Genomic DNA, 15,410 nt, shown 5'->3' on the forward strand with positions numbered 1-15,410 from the left:
TTTAGTTTTGTTGATTGTTTCCTTTGCAGTGCAGAAGCTTTTTATCTTTATGAGGTCCCAATAGTTCATTTTTGCTTTTAATTCCCTTGCCTTCGGGGATGTGTCAAGTAAGAAATTACTGCAGCTGAGGTCAGAGGTTTTTTCCTGCTTTCTTCTCTAGGGTTTTGATGAGAACGAGCAATCCTAAAATTTGTATGGAACCACAAAAGACCCCGGATAGCCAAAGCAATATTGAGGAAGAAAACCAAAGCGGGAGGCATCACAATCCCAGACTTTAGCCTCTACTACAAAGCTGTAATCATCAAGACAGTATGGTATTGGCACAAAAACAGACACATAGACCAATAGAATAGAACAGAAACCCCAGAATTACACCCACAAAAGTATGGCCAACTCATCTTTGACAAAGCAGGAAAGAACATCCAATGGAAAAAAGACAGTCTCTTTAACAAATGGTGCCGGGAGAACTGGACAGCAACATGCAGAAGGATGGAACTAGACCACTTTCTCAGACCATTCACCAAAATAAACTCAAAATGGATAAAGGACCTGAATGTGATCTGCTCCTTTAAAACATACAAAGAATTAATTTTCTTGTACTTTAGAGTACCTTATAAGATGTGTTCCCCAAATCATTTTTAGCAATTATTTTCTCATTTACATCTAACTTACCATAATTATATGCTCAGCTATTCTTTATTGGGACTTAATTTTTTGAAGAGTATGTTTTTCTCCCTTTGTAACTTTTTAAATTAATAAGTAGTTTGCAGTACGTTGTCAATATTTATTTCCTTAGGTTTCAGTTGAGATGTTTAAAAAGAAAAGGATATTTTGAAATAATTTCTGGACTGCTCATAAATACTGGCCTTTTTGGGGAGAGTTACTTTTCTTCCTTTCAGTGAATTGTAGGGGTGCCTGGGTGGCTCAGGCGGTTGAGCGTCCGACTTTGGCTCAGGTCACGATCTTGCGGTCCGTGGGTTCGAGCCCCGCGTCGGGCTCTGTGCTGACAGCTTGGAGCCTGGGCCTGTTTCAGATTCTGTGTCTCCCTATCTCTCTGCTCCTCCCCTGTTCACGCTCTCTCTCTCAAAAATAAATAAACATTAAAAAAAAATTTTTTTAATGAATTGTAGGATTTTCCCAGGTTGATTTTTTTTTTTTTTTATACGTACATGGTAGTCAGATAATATCAGTAATGAATGTTCTGTACTGAGTATTCAATTTGTTTTTAATGGTTGTGTGTCCAAATCATATGGCAACCCTAAGTATAGTCAATGAAGCAACAGCAGTAATAAATATTCTATAGTGTTATGAAATCAGAGGACTGCCAGTGTCGAGATTATATAAAATTTAATTGTGTGTACAAGGAGACCAAATTCAGGTAATGAAAAAGTTGTAGGTGTTTTGAAATAATGTCTGTTGTGTATTTAAGTAAATCTAAATATTTTTAGTTAAAAATTATTATTTATTGGGGCGCCTGGGTGGCTCAGTCGGTGAAACATCCGACTTCAGCTCGGGTCATGATCTCATAGTTCGTGAGTTTGAGCCCCATGTTGGGCTCTGTGCTGACAGCTCGGAGCCTGGAGCCTGCTTCGGATTCTGTGTCTCCCTCTCTCTCTTCCCTTCCTCTGCTCGTGCTCTGTCTCTCAAAAATGAATAAACGTTAAAAAAAAATTTAGCAATTATTTATTTCTAATGTAGTAGATTACTAACAGTGTGTGAACTTCTTCAGGTCCAGTCTTCAGTGGCTGTTGGAACTCCAGATTATATCTCTCCTGAAATCCTTCAAGCCATGGAAGACGGGAAAGGCAGATATGGACCTGAGTGTGACTGGTGGTCTTTGGGCGTCTGTATGTACGAAATGCTTTATGGAGAAACACCATTTTATGCAGAATCTCTGGTGGAGACATATGGAAAAATTATGAATCATAAAGTTAGTATATTTCACTTTTTTCAACAACTGAATGTGGTAAATAATACATGTAATAAATTTAAAGTAATGTGATATTTAAAAAGAAAATATTTTCTAAGAACAGTGAACAGTTGAATTTCTGTACTAATAGGGAACATGACTAAACATGAATAATCAAAATCCATAAATTAGACGTAAGATTATTAGCTCTCCCTTTGCCTGTATTTTATTAGAAATGCTAATAAATAGGAAATTAAGGGGCGCCTGGGTGGCTCAGTCGGTTCAGTGTCCAACTTCGGCTCAGGTCACGATCTCACAGTTCGTGGGTTCGAGCCCCGCGTCAGGCTCTATGCTGACAGCTCAGAGCCTGGAGCCTGTTTCAGATTCTGTGTCTCCCTCTCTCTCTGCCCCTCCCCTGTTCCCGCTCTGTCTCTGTCTCAAGAATAAATAAATATTAAAAAAAAAATTTTTTTTTAAATAGGAAATTAAATGGTTTCATCAGTAGAATAACAAAGATCGTAAACAGATAATTTGTATCCTTAATACTATAAGTACATTAATAACTAGAATGCATTTAAAAAATTCTCATCCTTGGCAGTAATAACACAAAATGCAAATCAAAATAAAAATGAGCTATTTGTTTTCTCACCTGGCAAAGATGAAAAATTATACTCTGTACTGTAAATAACTCAGTGAGATGAATGTTGTTAGATGTTGTTGATAGGAATATAAATTGACGTAGCCTTTCTGTCAACAGGTTTATAAGTACGCATCTAGAGCCTTAAAAACGGTTGAACTTTGGGGGGGCCTGGGTGGCTCAGTTGGTTAAGTGTCCAACTCTTGGTTTCGGCTCAGGTCACGATCGCATAGTTCGTGAGTTCAAGCCCCACATCGGGCTGTGCGCTGACGGTGCAGAGCTTCTTGGGATTCTCTGTCTCCCTGTCTCTCTGCCCCTCCCCTGCTCGCTGGCTCGCTCACAATAAATGAATAACTTAAAAATTTTTTTTTAAATGATAGAACTTTGGATTGAGCAACTTGAGTTTTAGGACTCTGCCCTAAAGGAAACATTCAGTTCAACCAAGATGTAGATACAGGGATACCTCTTCCAGTCTTGTTTATGATCAAAGCAGTGGAAACAATCCAGATTCACCACAGGGACAAATGAATAGAACCTTATTAACCCATTTAGTACCAAGTGAAATAGAAATAAATTATAAGAAGTTGTTTCTGGTTGATTGGTTTCAGCAGAGCATGAGCAGTTGCAAAAATCTGGAATAGGAATATCCCATAAAAGGAGTGACGATCTGTTCTTCTTAGTTGATCTGGTGAAACAGTTACAATTAGTTGACTTTGCTGTGTAGTTGATGCTTTTCCAGAGAGTCGACGTTTCCTGTAGAGTTGGCGCTCTGGTACCTGGCTGTGAAGGTAACCTGCTAAAGTAGTTAGGAAGAGTGGACAGACAGGGAAGGGCTACGCAGTTGTAATTAGCGCGTCGAGCATTTCGGAGAGACACCATTGTCTGTGACATGGCAGGCCAGAGCGTGGGTTCCGGAGTTGGGCCGCTCCACCCAAGCCCGTCGTATGACTGGGAGTGAACTCCCTGGGCCTTTGTTTCCTCCTCTGTGCAGTTGGGATAAGAGAGGTGCCTGCCTTCGACCCCCACTATGAGGACTCACCAGGTGGGTGTGTAGAGCACGTCATGGTGTCAAGTACACGTTCCGTTCTTTCCAAATATCTGTTATCGTTACTCAGCCCTTCATTCGCGACTTATCCGAACGTTACCCGTCACATACGCTCTCCTGAAAGGTTGAGTCAGACTCTACTTTTAATAAGTTCTCTTCATTCCGACAGCAGAGTGAGGTACGTTGGCATTTGATTTTTTCTTCTTCCTGCAGTGTGTGCATGACTGAGTCACACTTAAAATGACAAGTTCCTTTAGGAAAATTCTCTGTTCTCACCCATCCCTGGATCTCCTGTAGTATGAGTACTTGGTAGCAGTGAACACTTATTAGACATTTTTAAGAGAAAGCGCATCTTGAAAAACGAATGAATGTTCATCAGCCTACTTAGGGAGTTAAACACTGGTTTCTATTTTGTGTCTGTTTTTCAGGAGAGGTTTCAGTTTCCAGCTCAAGTGACCGACGTGTCTGAAAATGCTAAGGATCTTATTCGAAGGCTCATTTGCAGCAGAGAACACCGACTGGGTCAGAACGGCATAGAAGACTTTAAGAAACACCCCTTTTTCAATGGAATCGATTGGGATAATATTCGAAACTGTGAAGCACCTTATATTCCAGAAGTTAGTAGCCCCACAGATACATCCAATTTTGATGTGGATGATGATTGTTTAAAGAACTCTGTAAGTATGACTCTGTGAAGGGCTTCTGTCTCTTTCTTTTTAACATGGATATAAAGCAGTTTCATGGGCCTCCTCATCAATTACCAGTCAGACCGTTATCATGGCTTCTAGTATTTGTTCTCCCAGACGTGAAGCGATTAAGAGAGTCCACTGAGGTGAACATGTTTATTCATGACAAGGAGCAGAATTCAGCTTCACGATTTACTCATTAGGTCAGTGATGCCTTAGGTTTCCGAGGAAGGGGAGAAATTAGCTGCTTAGAAAAGTGGACTCATGATGGCAGAGTGAGGAGGTTGGCCAATCTCTCCTTCAAGAGCGCCATGGTACTGGACCATTGCGGGGCTTGACAAATCACCCGGGGTAAATAAATTGAGAAGCATTTATTCATAAGAACCTGAACTTTGGTTAACAAGCGCCCCCACCGCCTTCCATCAGCTTGGTTGGGGCCGTCGAACGTTGGCAGGAAGCTGCTTCTGCTGATGCCATTGGGAGAGCTGCCCATGCCCGGTGGTGGTGCCTTGAGAGATAGCAAAGTTGTGGGGAAAGAAGGGGGTGGAAATCTACGGCCTGCCTGTCCTGAGGTCCCGGCCTTACCTGGGGTGGTGGCAGACCGACAGGGTAGCCAGGCCTTCAACCACCTGGGGCTTACGGGCCTGTTAGGTCCTCAACCCCTTCTCCAAACCTTTAGGTTACATAGGTGCAATTTAGGACAAGAAGAATGCATGATTTTATGGTTTTTGTCTGGTTAGTCTTTTTTTTTTTTTTTTTTAAGTTTATTTTGAGAGAGAGAGAGACGGAGAGGGAGAGAGAACACAAGTGGGGGAGGCGCAGAGAGAGGGAGAGAGAAAGAGAGAGAGAGCGAGAAAGGGAGAGAGAATCCCAAGCAGGCTCCACACCATCACTGTGGAGCCCAGATGTGGAGCTCGAACTCACAGAGCCGTGAGATCATGACCCCAGCTGAAATCAAGAGTCGGCCACTTAACTGACTGAGCCACCCGGGGGCCCTGTCTTCTTAAATTTGAACTTTATTTTTTATTCCACTGTTTTATTTCTTATGGTTTCAATTCTACACTAAGAATTTTTATATTAATTTTATGTCACTTTTCACTCTTCAGTAAGTAGCATATGCAAGGCAGTTAAGAACTTCTTATGCTTCCCTCTCGGGACTTTCCTCATCAGTTTCTTTCTTATTATAGGAGTTGTATTTACCATTAACAGAAATTTGAGTCCTTCCAAATTCGATACGTGGTACAGTCGATTCTGATCATGGTAGTTACATGTTCAACTAGGTTTCTGTGTACCCTGTGTTAGTGAACCGGGGAAACTCCTAGGGGAAACTCACGGTTAGGTTCTTGTGAGCCTCTGGTCTTTTGATCAGCCAGTCAATACATAACCTTGTTTTATGTATGTTTCTATTTAAAGTCACTTTATTTCATGTATACTGTTGATTGATGAAGTTCGAATTCACAGCCAGCGGCCATGTAACTCGCGCCCGAACAGAGCTTGTCTAACGCACCTACTTCTTCGTAGGGCACGCCACAGCCGCCTTGCTTAGGAGGGCCGGATGGCTCTTGGGCCCTGTGCCTGCAGGGCAGAAAACTGTGAAAGACATGGCACACGTAGGCCCCGGAAAGAGCACGGGTTGGTAGTATCTCAGCTGACCCAGGAAGGCAGAACGCCTCCCTGTCCAGTCCCAGCTGCGAACGTAGGCCCCGGGCAGCTCGGTTTTGTTTGTTTGTTTCTCTGCATACGTCCCTGAGCGAGTGCAGAAGGACTGTGAGTATCGATTTCGAGTCACAAATAATTCTTAGCGACAAGGCGGATCGGCAGGTATGAATACGTGATTAATGACTGGACTCTCGGCGTCAGCCTTTCAGTCTCGATTTTCGTTTTTATTAGAATTTTATCGTACGTCACTACGCATCTGCACCAAACCAGATTGGGGTTTCTAAATCCAACGGGCCCGTATTTCCGCTTGACGTCTAATATGTGGATCGGCCTGCAGGTCACAGTCGCTTATTTCTTACCAGATGTTTTCTCGTCCCTTAGGAAACGATGCCCCCCCCCACACATACCGCCTTTTCTGGCCACCACCTGCCGTTTGTTGGTTTCACATACACTAGTAGCTGGTAAGTTTGAAAAGTTAACATACTTTGGACAGCTTAAAGCCCATTAAAATGAACTGAGGTTTTAAAATCTGTACAAGAAAGCCTTGAAAAAAAACAAAAAATTTCAATACAGGATGAAGCTACTGCTGGAAAAAGTTAAACACACGAGGACTTTAAGTGATTTTGGAGGAGAAAGGACAGTAGAGCTCAGAATCTTACTCTTAGCCACGGGGCACCAACTGGAAGAGTCCCTTGCTCTTGAGCAAATACACCCCGTGTGCCAGGCAGGCCCCGTCACCTTGGCCGTCTTCTCACAGACCGCCACTCTGCTGCCCACTGCCCGTTCCTCCTTACCCGGCTTAGGCTGAGTGCGATTGTAATCACTCGTGTGCCCCGTGACCCCTCGGCCGCCTCTTGCTCTGTCACATGGTTTCGCTAAGGTGACATCATCCTTACAGTCCCCGTTTCTGCCCGCACCTGTGCCGCTCAGGGTCCACAGAAAAACACCTGACCGCTCTTGCTGGTCCTTCCTTAAGTTCGTGGTTACCAACCTCCCGCGCCCCTCTTGCTGCCTGGAAAGTGCGCCGTGTTACCCTCTGTGCCCATTCTTCCGCTCCCCCGGGTAACTGTTTCGTGCTTTGTACTTTCCTCTGAAACCTCTGTCGCCGTGCTCTCACCTCGCAGTCTCGCCTCCTGTTTCATGGAGAGGTTGCGGCGGGTGGTTTCCACACGCTCCTTCACACGTGGACCACCTGCCTCCCTCTGGCCCCGGGCTCTCGTCTGTGCGGATGAACTGGGGGGGTTTCCGGGGCACTTGCCTGGCTGCCTCTCACCTCTCTGGCCACTCCTCTGTCTCTGGCCCTGTGCCCCAGCACTTAGTCTTGGGACCTTTCCCGCTTACGCTCTGGCACACTGCCAGAAATTTGCTGGTGTGTCCCCGGCAGAGACCTCTCCACTCTCTTCTACTTAGAATCTCTCAACCACCCGCTTCACGTGTTTCTAATGTCGTCTCTTGGATTTCTCTGAACGCGTCTGGTCCTGCCAGAAGTCACAGTGTATCGCCCCTCCGTTCAGGACCAGCCCCCACTGTCCTCCCAAGCCCAGTGCCTTCGTATCTTAATCCAAACCAAACTTCTCACAAGGCCCTGCACGACTGGCTTCCTTTATCTTTCTGTTTCTCCCTACTCTGGACCTTGCTTACTCGACTCCAGCCACACACATCTCCTTTCTGGCCTGTGAATGTGCCAGACACGCTCTCGCCTCAGAGCTTTTGCCCTTCTGTTCCATCTGCCTGGAATGCTGATTCCCCTGTGGCTCCGTTGGCTGGTCCCCTTCCTCGCTCTGGACTTTCTTCCGAGTTCCTTTCTGAGTGATAGCTGCCTGGCCACTTTGTCTAGATTTTTATTTCCTCCCCATTAATGCTCGACACCCCCCCCCCCCCACACACACACTCCTTCCCTGCTTTGTCTCTTATCAGGCAGCTCTAATGCCCTGAAGGTTTTACTCATTTGTCTGGTTTGTTTCTGTCCCTGGAAGCCAAGCTCTTCATGGGCAAGCATCTCTTTTGCTCGCTGTTGAATGTCCAACACTTTACATATTTTTAGCTAAGTATTAAAGAAAGCATTCACTTTTGCATCCAAATTTTGATAGCGAGGACATGATGTGTACTTTGGACTATGATTTCACTTGGGTGGTCACCTTGTTTTCAGCAAACTTCATTTTACGATTTGTGGTTATTTAAATTCAAGATAAGTGGGACGATTTTTCACTTAAAAATTCTTCTAAAAAGTCATTTGTGTTGAGTTGTGCAAAAAATGTGTTTTACAGTCACTGCAGAGATGGCCAACTGTAATTAGCTATTTAAATCCATGTTTTAAATGGACAGTTTCAAAAGGCTCTTTTTTCCTTCAGACTTTCTGTTTCTGTGTGAACTCACCTTGTTTTGTCTCCGCAGTGTTCTTTCTGATCGGAGCTGTTTACGAGTGACAGCCGGGCCCGCTTCCCTCGACCTGGATGTCAACGTTCAGAGGACTCTGGACAACAACTTGGCCACGGAAGCTTATGAGAGAAGAATTAAGCGCCTTGAGCAGGAAAAACTTGAACTTAGCAGAAAGCTTCAAGGTAAATATGTTTTAAAGATGGTGTTTTTCCCGTTTTTGAATTGGACTCACAGTTTTAGGAACTGTGTATTGTAAGCGTTGTTTTATCTTGAAAAGAAATTTATTTTATGAGGTGGAAAAAATCCAGTGGAAGAAAGTCACGCAGAATACAGTATGATACCATTTACGTAAACTCATGACATTAACAGTAAACCGCAAAACAGCCCTTGTTCCCCCGCGGGTGCGTATGTGTGCACATAGACACGTCTGGGGACAAGGAGCCCTTCGCATCCTAGCGTACCGCTCGGTGTGCCTACCATATTTCCTTATCCTAAAAAGGTCCTCTTCCTAGCACAGTTTCTCTGCGACATCGCTCCTGTCCTCATACTTGGTGATTTTGTTCTCTTTCTTTCTTTCTTTTTTCTTTCTTTCTTTCTTTCTTTCTTTCTTTCTTTCTTTCTTTCTTTCTTTCTTTCTTTCTTTCTTTCTTTCTCTGTCTATCTGTCTATTTTAAGTTTATGTATTTATTTTGAAAAAGAGAGAACGTGAGCAGGGGAGGGACGGAGAGAGAAGGAGAGAGAGAATCCCACGTAGAAGCCCATGCAGGGTTCAAACTCACGAACCGTGAGATCATGACCTGAGCCAACACCAGGAGTCAGATGCGTAACCGACTGAGCCACCCAGGCGCCCCAAATACTTGGTGACCTTAAAATGCATGTTGGCAGACCTCTTTAATATTCCGACTTCTTGGTCTCTTGATTGTTCATGTCCAATGATCTTGTCCTCCGCCCGATCTCATCCACTCCAGTCTTGAGACTCTGGCAGCTAAAATCTTTATTAATCTCCGGGGCGCCTGGGTGGCGCAGTCGGTTAAGCGTCCGACTTCAGCCAGGTCACGATCTCGCGGTCCGTGAGTTCGAGCCCCGCGTCGGGCTCTGGGCTGATGGCTCAGAGCCTGGAGCCTGTTTCCGATTCTGTGTCTCCCTCTCTCTCTGCCCCTCCCCCGTTCATGCTCTGTCTCTCTCTGTCCCAAAAATAAATAAACATTGAAAAAAAAAAATTAAAATCTTTATTAATCTCCATTTCAAGCAGACCCTGCGTGATCTCCTGTTCACGCTGGTCTGGTGAACCCCCTTTGGTGCCTCCAGTATGCCTTCAGTCCCGTCATTACCAATAAGCCTGTCACCTTGCCCCGTGGTCAGTCCTAGCCCCCTCATGGGGACCCCCACCTCTGTTGCTCCCTCTTCTACGTGTCCCTCCTTTGCCAGGACCCCAGCTCTGTTTAAATGCATTATGTCTGCTCCTGTGTGGCCGACGGTAACGTACCGGGGACACGTGGTGTGCTGACCGATCCCACTTCGAATTCACGAGTGCTGATGTCAAGTTGACTCTTGGCGAGTGCTGCCCGGTCCGCGTCTTCGCACCTGTCCGCATTTGACCCACCAGACCACGCCCCCTCCTGAGAGCTCTTTCTTTGGGCTCTGGGACGCTCGAATCTCCTGGTTTTCTGTTGAACCAGTGATTCCCAGTCTCGCTCCCTGATTTCTGCCCGGCGCTCTGACCTCCGAATGCCGGGGTCCTCCGAGTACCCCGTGAGCCGAGGCGCCCAGAACTGCAGCCTCCGAGGCACCTGGAAGCCCTGTCATTCTGTCACAGCTCACATCCTGCCGCCAGCGAGTCCGGTGGCTCTGCTGTCACCGAGGATCCCGACTCTGGGCATCGCTCGCTGCACGGCCCCCTCCCTGTTCACAGCACCACCGCTGCCCCCTCCCTTCCGTGACAGCCTTCTCGCTGGTTCCCCCACCTTCCGCGCCCCTCCTCCCCCACCTTCCCGATCCGTTTCCAACACAACAGCCAAGCAATCCTCTTAGAGCACAGTTTAGACCATTTTACCTCACGGCCTCTTCTCCACCCCGGGAGTTTTCCGTCTCACTCACTTTAACAGCCAGGCTCGCTGTCTGTGCCCGGCTTCTTCCTGCCTTTCTGACTTCACCTCCTAGGCCCCCCTACCCCCCTGCTGCCCCATCCTTCTTTCTGCCTCTAGCCACCCTGGGCTCCTTGGCTGTTCTTCCCACAGCTTGGCACATCCCCACCTCAGGGCCTTGGCATTAGTTGTTGCCCTGCCTGAAATTGTCTTCCTTTGGTGTTCACATGGCTCATTCCCTTACATCCTTCAGATTTCTACCTGAATATTACCTTTAAATGAGGCCTTTCCTGACTGCACTATTTGAAACCTAGTCTTTTTTTTTTTTTTTTAAATGTTTATTTGTTTTTGAGAGAGAGAGTGTGTGAGCAGGGGAGGGGCAGAGAGAGAGAAGGAGACACAGAGTCCGAATCAGGCTCCAGGCTCCGAGCTGTCAGCACAGAGCCCGACGCGGGACTTGAACCCAGGAACCGTGAGATCATGACCTGAGCCGAAGTCAGACGCTTAACTGACTGAGCCACCCAGGCGCCCCTGAAAGCTAATCTTGCTTTATCTTCAGCATTCACTATCCCTCTTCCCTGCTTTATTTTCTCCAAAATAAAGGACATAACATACAATTTATTTTACTTAACTCCTTTTGTGAATGAAGGAATGTAATCAAAAAGCTTGTAACTCTTAAGAGAGAAAGAGTCAAGTTTTTGCAATAATAAAATTTCGCTATTATACTTTTAGAGGCCCAGTAGAGAAAAACACTCCCCAGACATCAATAAAACAGACTGCTTTCTATTTTTTCAATAAGTTGCCAAGATCTCTGCATGTGGATTAATTCCTCTTCATCGTGCAAGTTGTTTTGACATTCTAATAAATATATTTGCCTCATGTCATTGTGTAAATTTAAGATGTCCAACTTACTAATTTGATACATTTATCTGTTGTAACGAGATTGCTGTCGTAGGACTGTTGAGTGCCTTCTCCCATGTCACATAATTACAGTGCAGCTCGGCTGTCTGTATTGACCACTCTGCTCCGTAGATCTTTATGATTTCTCTACCACTTGCTGTGAGTTTGTACCGTGAAATGACATCCCCCCACCCCTGCCCCGTCCCCGGTAACCAGTTTTACTCTTTGTTGTTCTATGAGCTTGACTGTTTCAGATCTCACATAGAAGTGATATCGTACAGCGTGTGTCCTTCTCCATCTGACTGCTTCACTCCGTGCAGTGCGCTCAGGGTCCGTCCATGTTGTCACACACGGCAGGACGTTTCCTTTCTCGTGGCCGAGTAATACTCCGTTGTGTACATATGCCCCATCGTTTTTAATCCGTTCATCCACCGATGCACCTTTAGGTTGTTTCCACGTCTTGGTTACTTGCAAAAGTTTTCTCCCATTCTGTAAGTCGCCTTTTCATTTTAGTAATTGTTTCTTTTGCTTCACGGAAGCTTCCGTGTTTGGGACAGTCCCATTTGTTAGTTTTTGTGTCTGTTGCGCGTGCTTTTGGTGTCATATGCAGAAAACCATTGCCAGGACCAGTGTCCAGGTGCTTCTTCTCTGTTCTCTTCTAGAAGACTTCTAGAAGTCTTATGCTGTCAGGTCTTTATGTTTAAGTCTTTGATCTATTTTGAGTTAATTTTTGTGAGTGGTGCAAGAGGGGCCCACTCTCGTTGTTCTGCACGTTTCCCCAGCACCATTTGTTGAAGAGACTGTCCTTTCCCCATTGGGTGTCCTTGGCTCCCTTGCAGAATTAGTTGACCATGTTTGCCACAATTTGATCGCAGGCTCTGTTTCGTTCTGTTGCTCTGCGTGTCTGCGTTTGTGCCCGTAATGTATTGTTTTTATTATCGTCGCTTTGTAGTGTGGTTTGAAAGTAGGAAGCGTGATACCTCTGACTTTGTTCTTTTTGTCAGGATCCCTCTGTCTTTGCAGTGTCTTTAGTGATGCCACAGCAGAGTTTAGGATTGTTTCTTCTGTTTCTGTGAAGAATCCCTTTGGTGTTTTGATGGATATTATGTTAAATCTGTACATGGCTTTGGGTAGTGTAAACATTCTAACAGTATTAATACTTGTGATCTATGAACGTGCAATGTCTTTCCAGTTGTTTGTGTCGTCTTCTGTTTCTCAGGAAACTCTTACATTTTCCATTGTACAGATCTTGTCCTTCTTGGTTAAAAGCGTTCCTGAGTAGCTTATTGTTTTTGATGCTGTTGTGAATGGGATGGTTTTCTTTACTTCTTTTTCAAATGTCTCATCATTACTGTAAAGGAATACAACAGGTTTATGTGTTGATTTTGCATCCTGCAACTTTGCTGAAATTGTTGATTAGTTCCAACTGTTATCTGGGTTTGCTCTTGGGGATTTTCTATATGTAAAATCATGTCAACAAATAGTAACAGTTTTACTTTTCTCTTTCTGATTTGCATGCCTTTTATTTCTTTGTCTTGCCTGATTGCTCTGACTAGCACTTCCAGGACTATATTGAATAGGAGTAGAGAGAGTGGACATCCTTGTCCTCTTCCTGATCTTAGAGGAAAAGCTCTCAGTTTTTCTCCATTGAGTATAATGCTAGTTGTCACTTTGTTGTAAATGGCCCTATTTTGTTATGTTACTTCTGTATCCAGTCTGTTAAGGTTTTTTATCACGAAAGGATGTTGCGTTTTGTCAGATGCTTTTTCTGTGTCTGTTGAGATGAATGTGTGATTTTTATCTTTTATTGAGGTGATCTGTGACGTTTATTGATTTGTGTATATTGGACCACCCTTGCATCCCAGAGATAAATCCCACTTTGTCGTGATATATAATCCTATGACTGTGTTCTTGACTTTTGCTTGCTAATATTTTGTTGAGAATTTTTACATCTATATTCATCAGAGATATTGGTCTATAGTTTTTTGTGGTCTTCTCTGGTTTTGGTATCAAGGCCTTCTAGAAAGAACTTGGAAATGTTCCCTCCTCCTCATTATTTTGAAGAGTTTGAGGAAGATTGTTAGTTTTTCTTAAATGTTCGGTAGAATTCACCGGTGAAGCTGTCAGTTCCTAGAGATTTCTGTGTTGGGAGGTTTTTGTTTACTGATTCAATCACATTATTCGTTACTGGTCTGTTCATACTTTCTCTTTCTTCCTGAGTCAGTCTTGGTAGGTTGTGTGTTTCTAGAAATGTATCCATCTCTTCTGGTTGTGTAATATCCTGGCCTATAATTGTTCATAGTATATGATCCTATATATTTCTGTCATTTAAGTTGTAATGCCTCTTCATTTCTTCCTCTTTTTTTTTTTTTTTTTTTTTTGGATTTTTTTTTTTCTAATTTTTTTGTTTATTTTTGAGAGAGAGAGAGAAAGTGTGAGCCAGGGAGGGGCAGAGAGAGGGAAGGAGACACAGAATCTGAGGCAGGCTCCAGGCTCTGAGCTGTCAGCACAGAGCCTGATGTGGGGCTTGAATTCATGAACCATGAGATCATGACCTGAGCCGAAGTCAGACACTTAACCAACTGAGCCACCCAGGCACCCCAAGATATTTATTTATTTTTGAGAGAGTAAGCAGGGAGGGGCACCTGGGTGGCTCAGTCGGTTGGGCATCCAAGTTCGGCTCAAGTCATCGTCTCATCTGTGGGTTCGAGCCCCGTGTTGGGCTCTGTGCTGACAGCTCAGAGCTGGAACCTGCTTAGGATTCTGTATCTCCCTCTCTCTGCCCCTCCCCTGCTCATGCCTGCCTGCCTCCCTCCCTCCCTCCCTCCCTCTCTCTCCCTCTCTCTTTCTCTCAAGAGTGGATAGTCATTTTTTAAAAAAAGAGAGCAAGCAGGGAAAGGACAGAGAGAGGGGGGGGGACAGAGGGTCCAAAGCAGGCCCTGTGCTTACAGCAGGGAGCCCTTTGCGGGTCTCAAATTCATGAACTGTGAGATCATGACCTGAGCTGAAGTCGGACACTTAACCGCCTGAGCCACCCAGGCGCCCCATCTCTTTAATTTTATTTGAGTCGCCTCTTTTTTTCTTAGTGTAGCTAAAGGTTTGTCTGTGTAGTTTATTTTTTCAAAGAACCAGCTCTTAGTTTCTTCAATCCTTTCTGCTATTTTTCTGGTCTCTATTTCATTTGTTTCTGCTCTGAACCTTATTTTTACCTCCCATTTGCTAACTTTGGACTTAATTTGTTCTTCTTTTTTTAGTTCCTTGAAGTGTAAATTAGGTTATTTGAAATCTCTCTAATTTATTAATATGGTCATTTTTGCTATCAGCTTTCAGAGAACAAACTGAAGGTTGCTGGAGGGGAGGTGGGTGGGGGATGGGCTAGATGGGTGGTGGGTGTTACGGAGCACACGTGTTGTGATGAGCACTGGGTGTTGTATGTGAGTGATGAGCCACTGAAATCTTTTCCGGAAACTAATACTGCACAGTACGTTCACTGCATAGAATGTCAATAAACTTTTTTAAAGAAAAAAAAAACTTCCTCTTCGAACTGCTTTACTCCATCGATTCCACAGATCTGATATGTTTGTATTTTCGTTTTCATTTGTCTTGAGAAAATTTTTTATTTCTTTTCTGATTTCTTCTTTGACCCAGTGGTTGTTTAGAATCATTTAATTTGCACATATTTGTAGTTCTTCTCGCCTTCCTCTTGTTGATTTCTAATTTCATACCATTGTGGTCAGAAAAGATGGTATAATTTCTTTTTAAATTTTCTGATATTTGTTTTATGTCCTGTCATGTGATCTGTCCTGGAGCCTGTCCTGCTGTCACTTAAGAATGTGTATTCTGCTTCTGTTGGATGGAATGTTCTGTAATGTCTGTTAAGTCCCTTTGTTCTAAAGTAGGGTTCGATTACAACATTTCCTTGCTGATTTTCTGTCTGGACCATTTATCCATTGTTAATAGTGGGGTATTGAAATCACCTACTATTATTGTATCGTCTCTTTCTTCCTTAAGATCTGTTAGTACTTGCTTAATATGTTTTGGTACTTGGGTGTTGGGAGTGTATATATTTACAGTTATATCTTCTTTTTAAAAAAAATATTTATTTTGAGAA

General features: G+C 44.1%; 1 protein-coding gene across 16 annotated transcripts in view; it reads left to right on the forward strand.

Annotated features, from left to right (window-relative positions):
• The window catches only part of CDC42BPA (CDC42 binding protein kinase alpha), a 321,738-nt gene that overhangs the window by 157,135 nt on the left and 149,193 nt on the right, over window positions 1-15,410 (forward strand). For all 16 annotated transcript variants that reach the window (XM_086694399.1, XM_086694385.1, XM_086694392.1 and 13 more), the window contains 4 exons: window positions 1,730-1,930; window positions 4,020-4,268; window positions 6,318-6,397; window positions 8,331-8,497. In XM_086694399.1, coding sequence (XP_086550525.1) covers window positions 1,730-1,930; window positions 4,020-4,268; window positions 6,318-6,397; window positions 8,331-8,497 — 697 coding nt within the window. The remainder of the gene's footprint in view (window positions 1-1,729; window positions 1,931-4,019; window positions 4,269-6,317; window positions 6,398-8,330; window positions 8,498-15,410) is intronic.

Source organism: Puma concolor, chromosome E4, assembly GCF_028749965.1.
Source record: "Puma concolor isolate L17-30 chromosome E4, mPumCon1.1.hap2, whole genome shotgun sequence".
Lineage (NCBI taxonomy): Eukaryota > Metazoa > Chordata > Mammalia > Carnivora > Felidae > Puma > Puma concolor.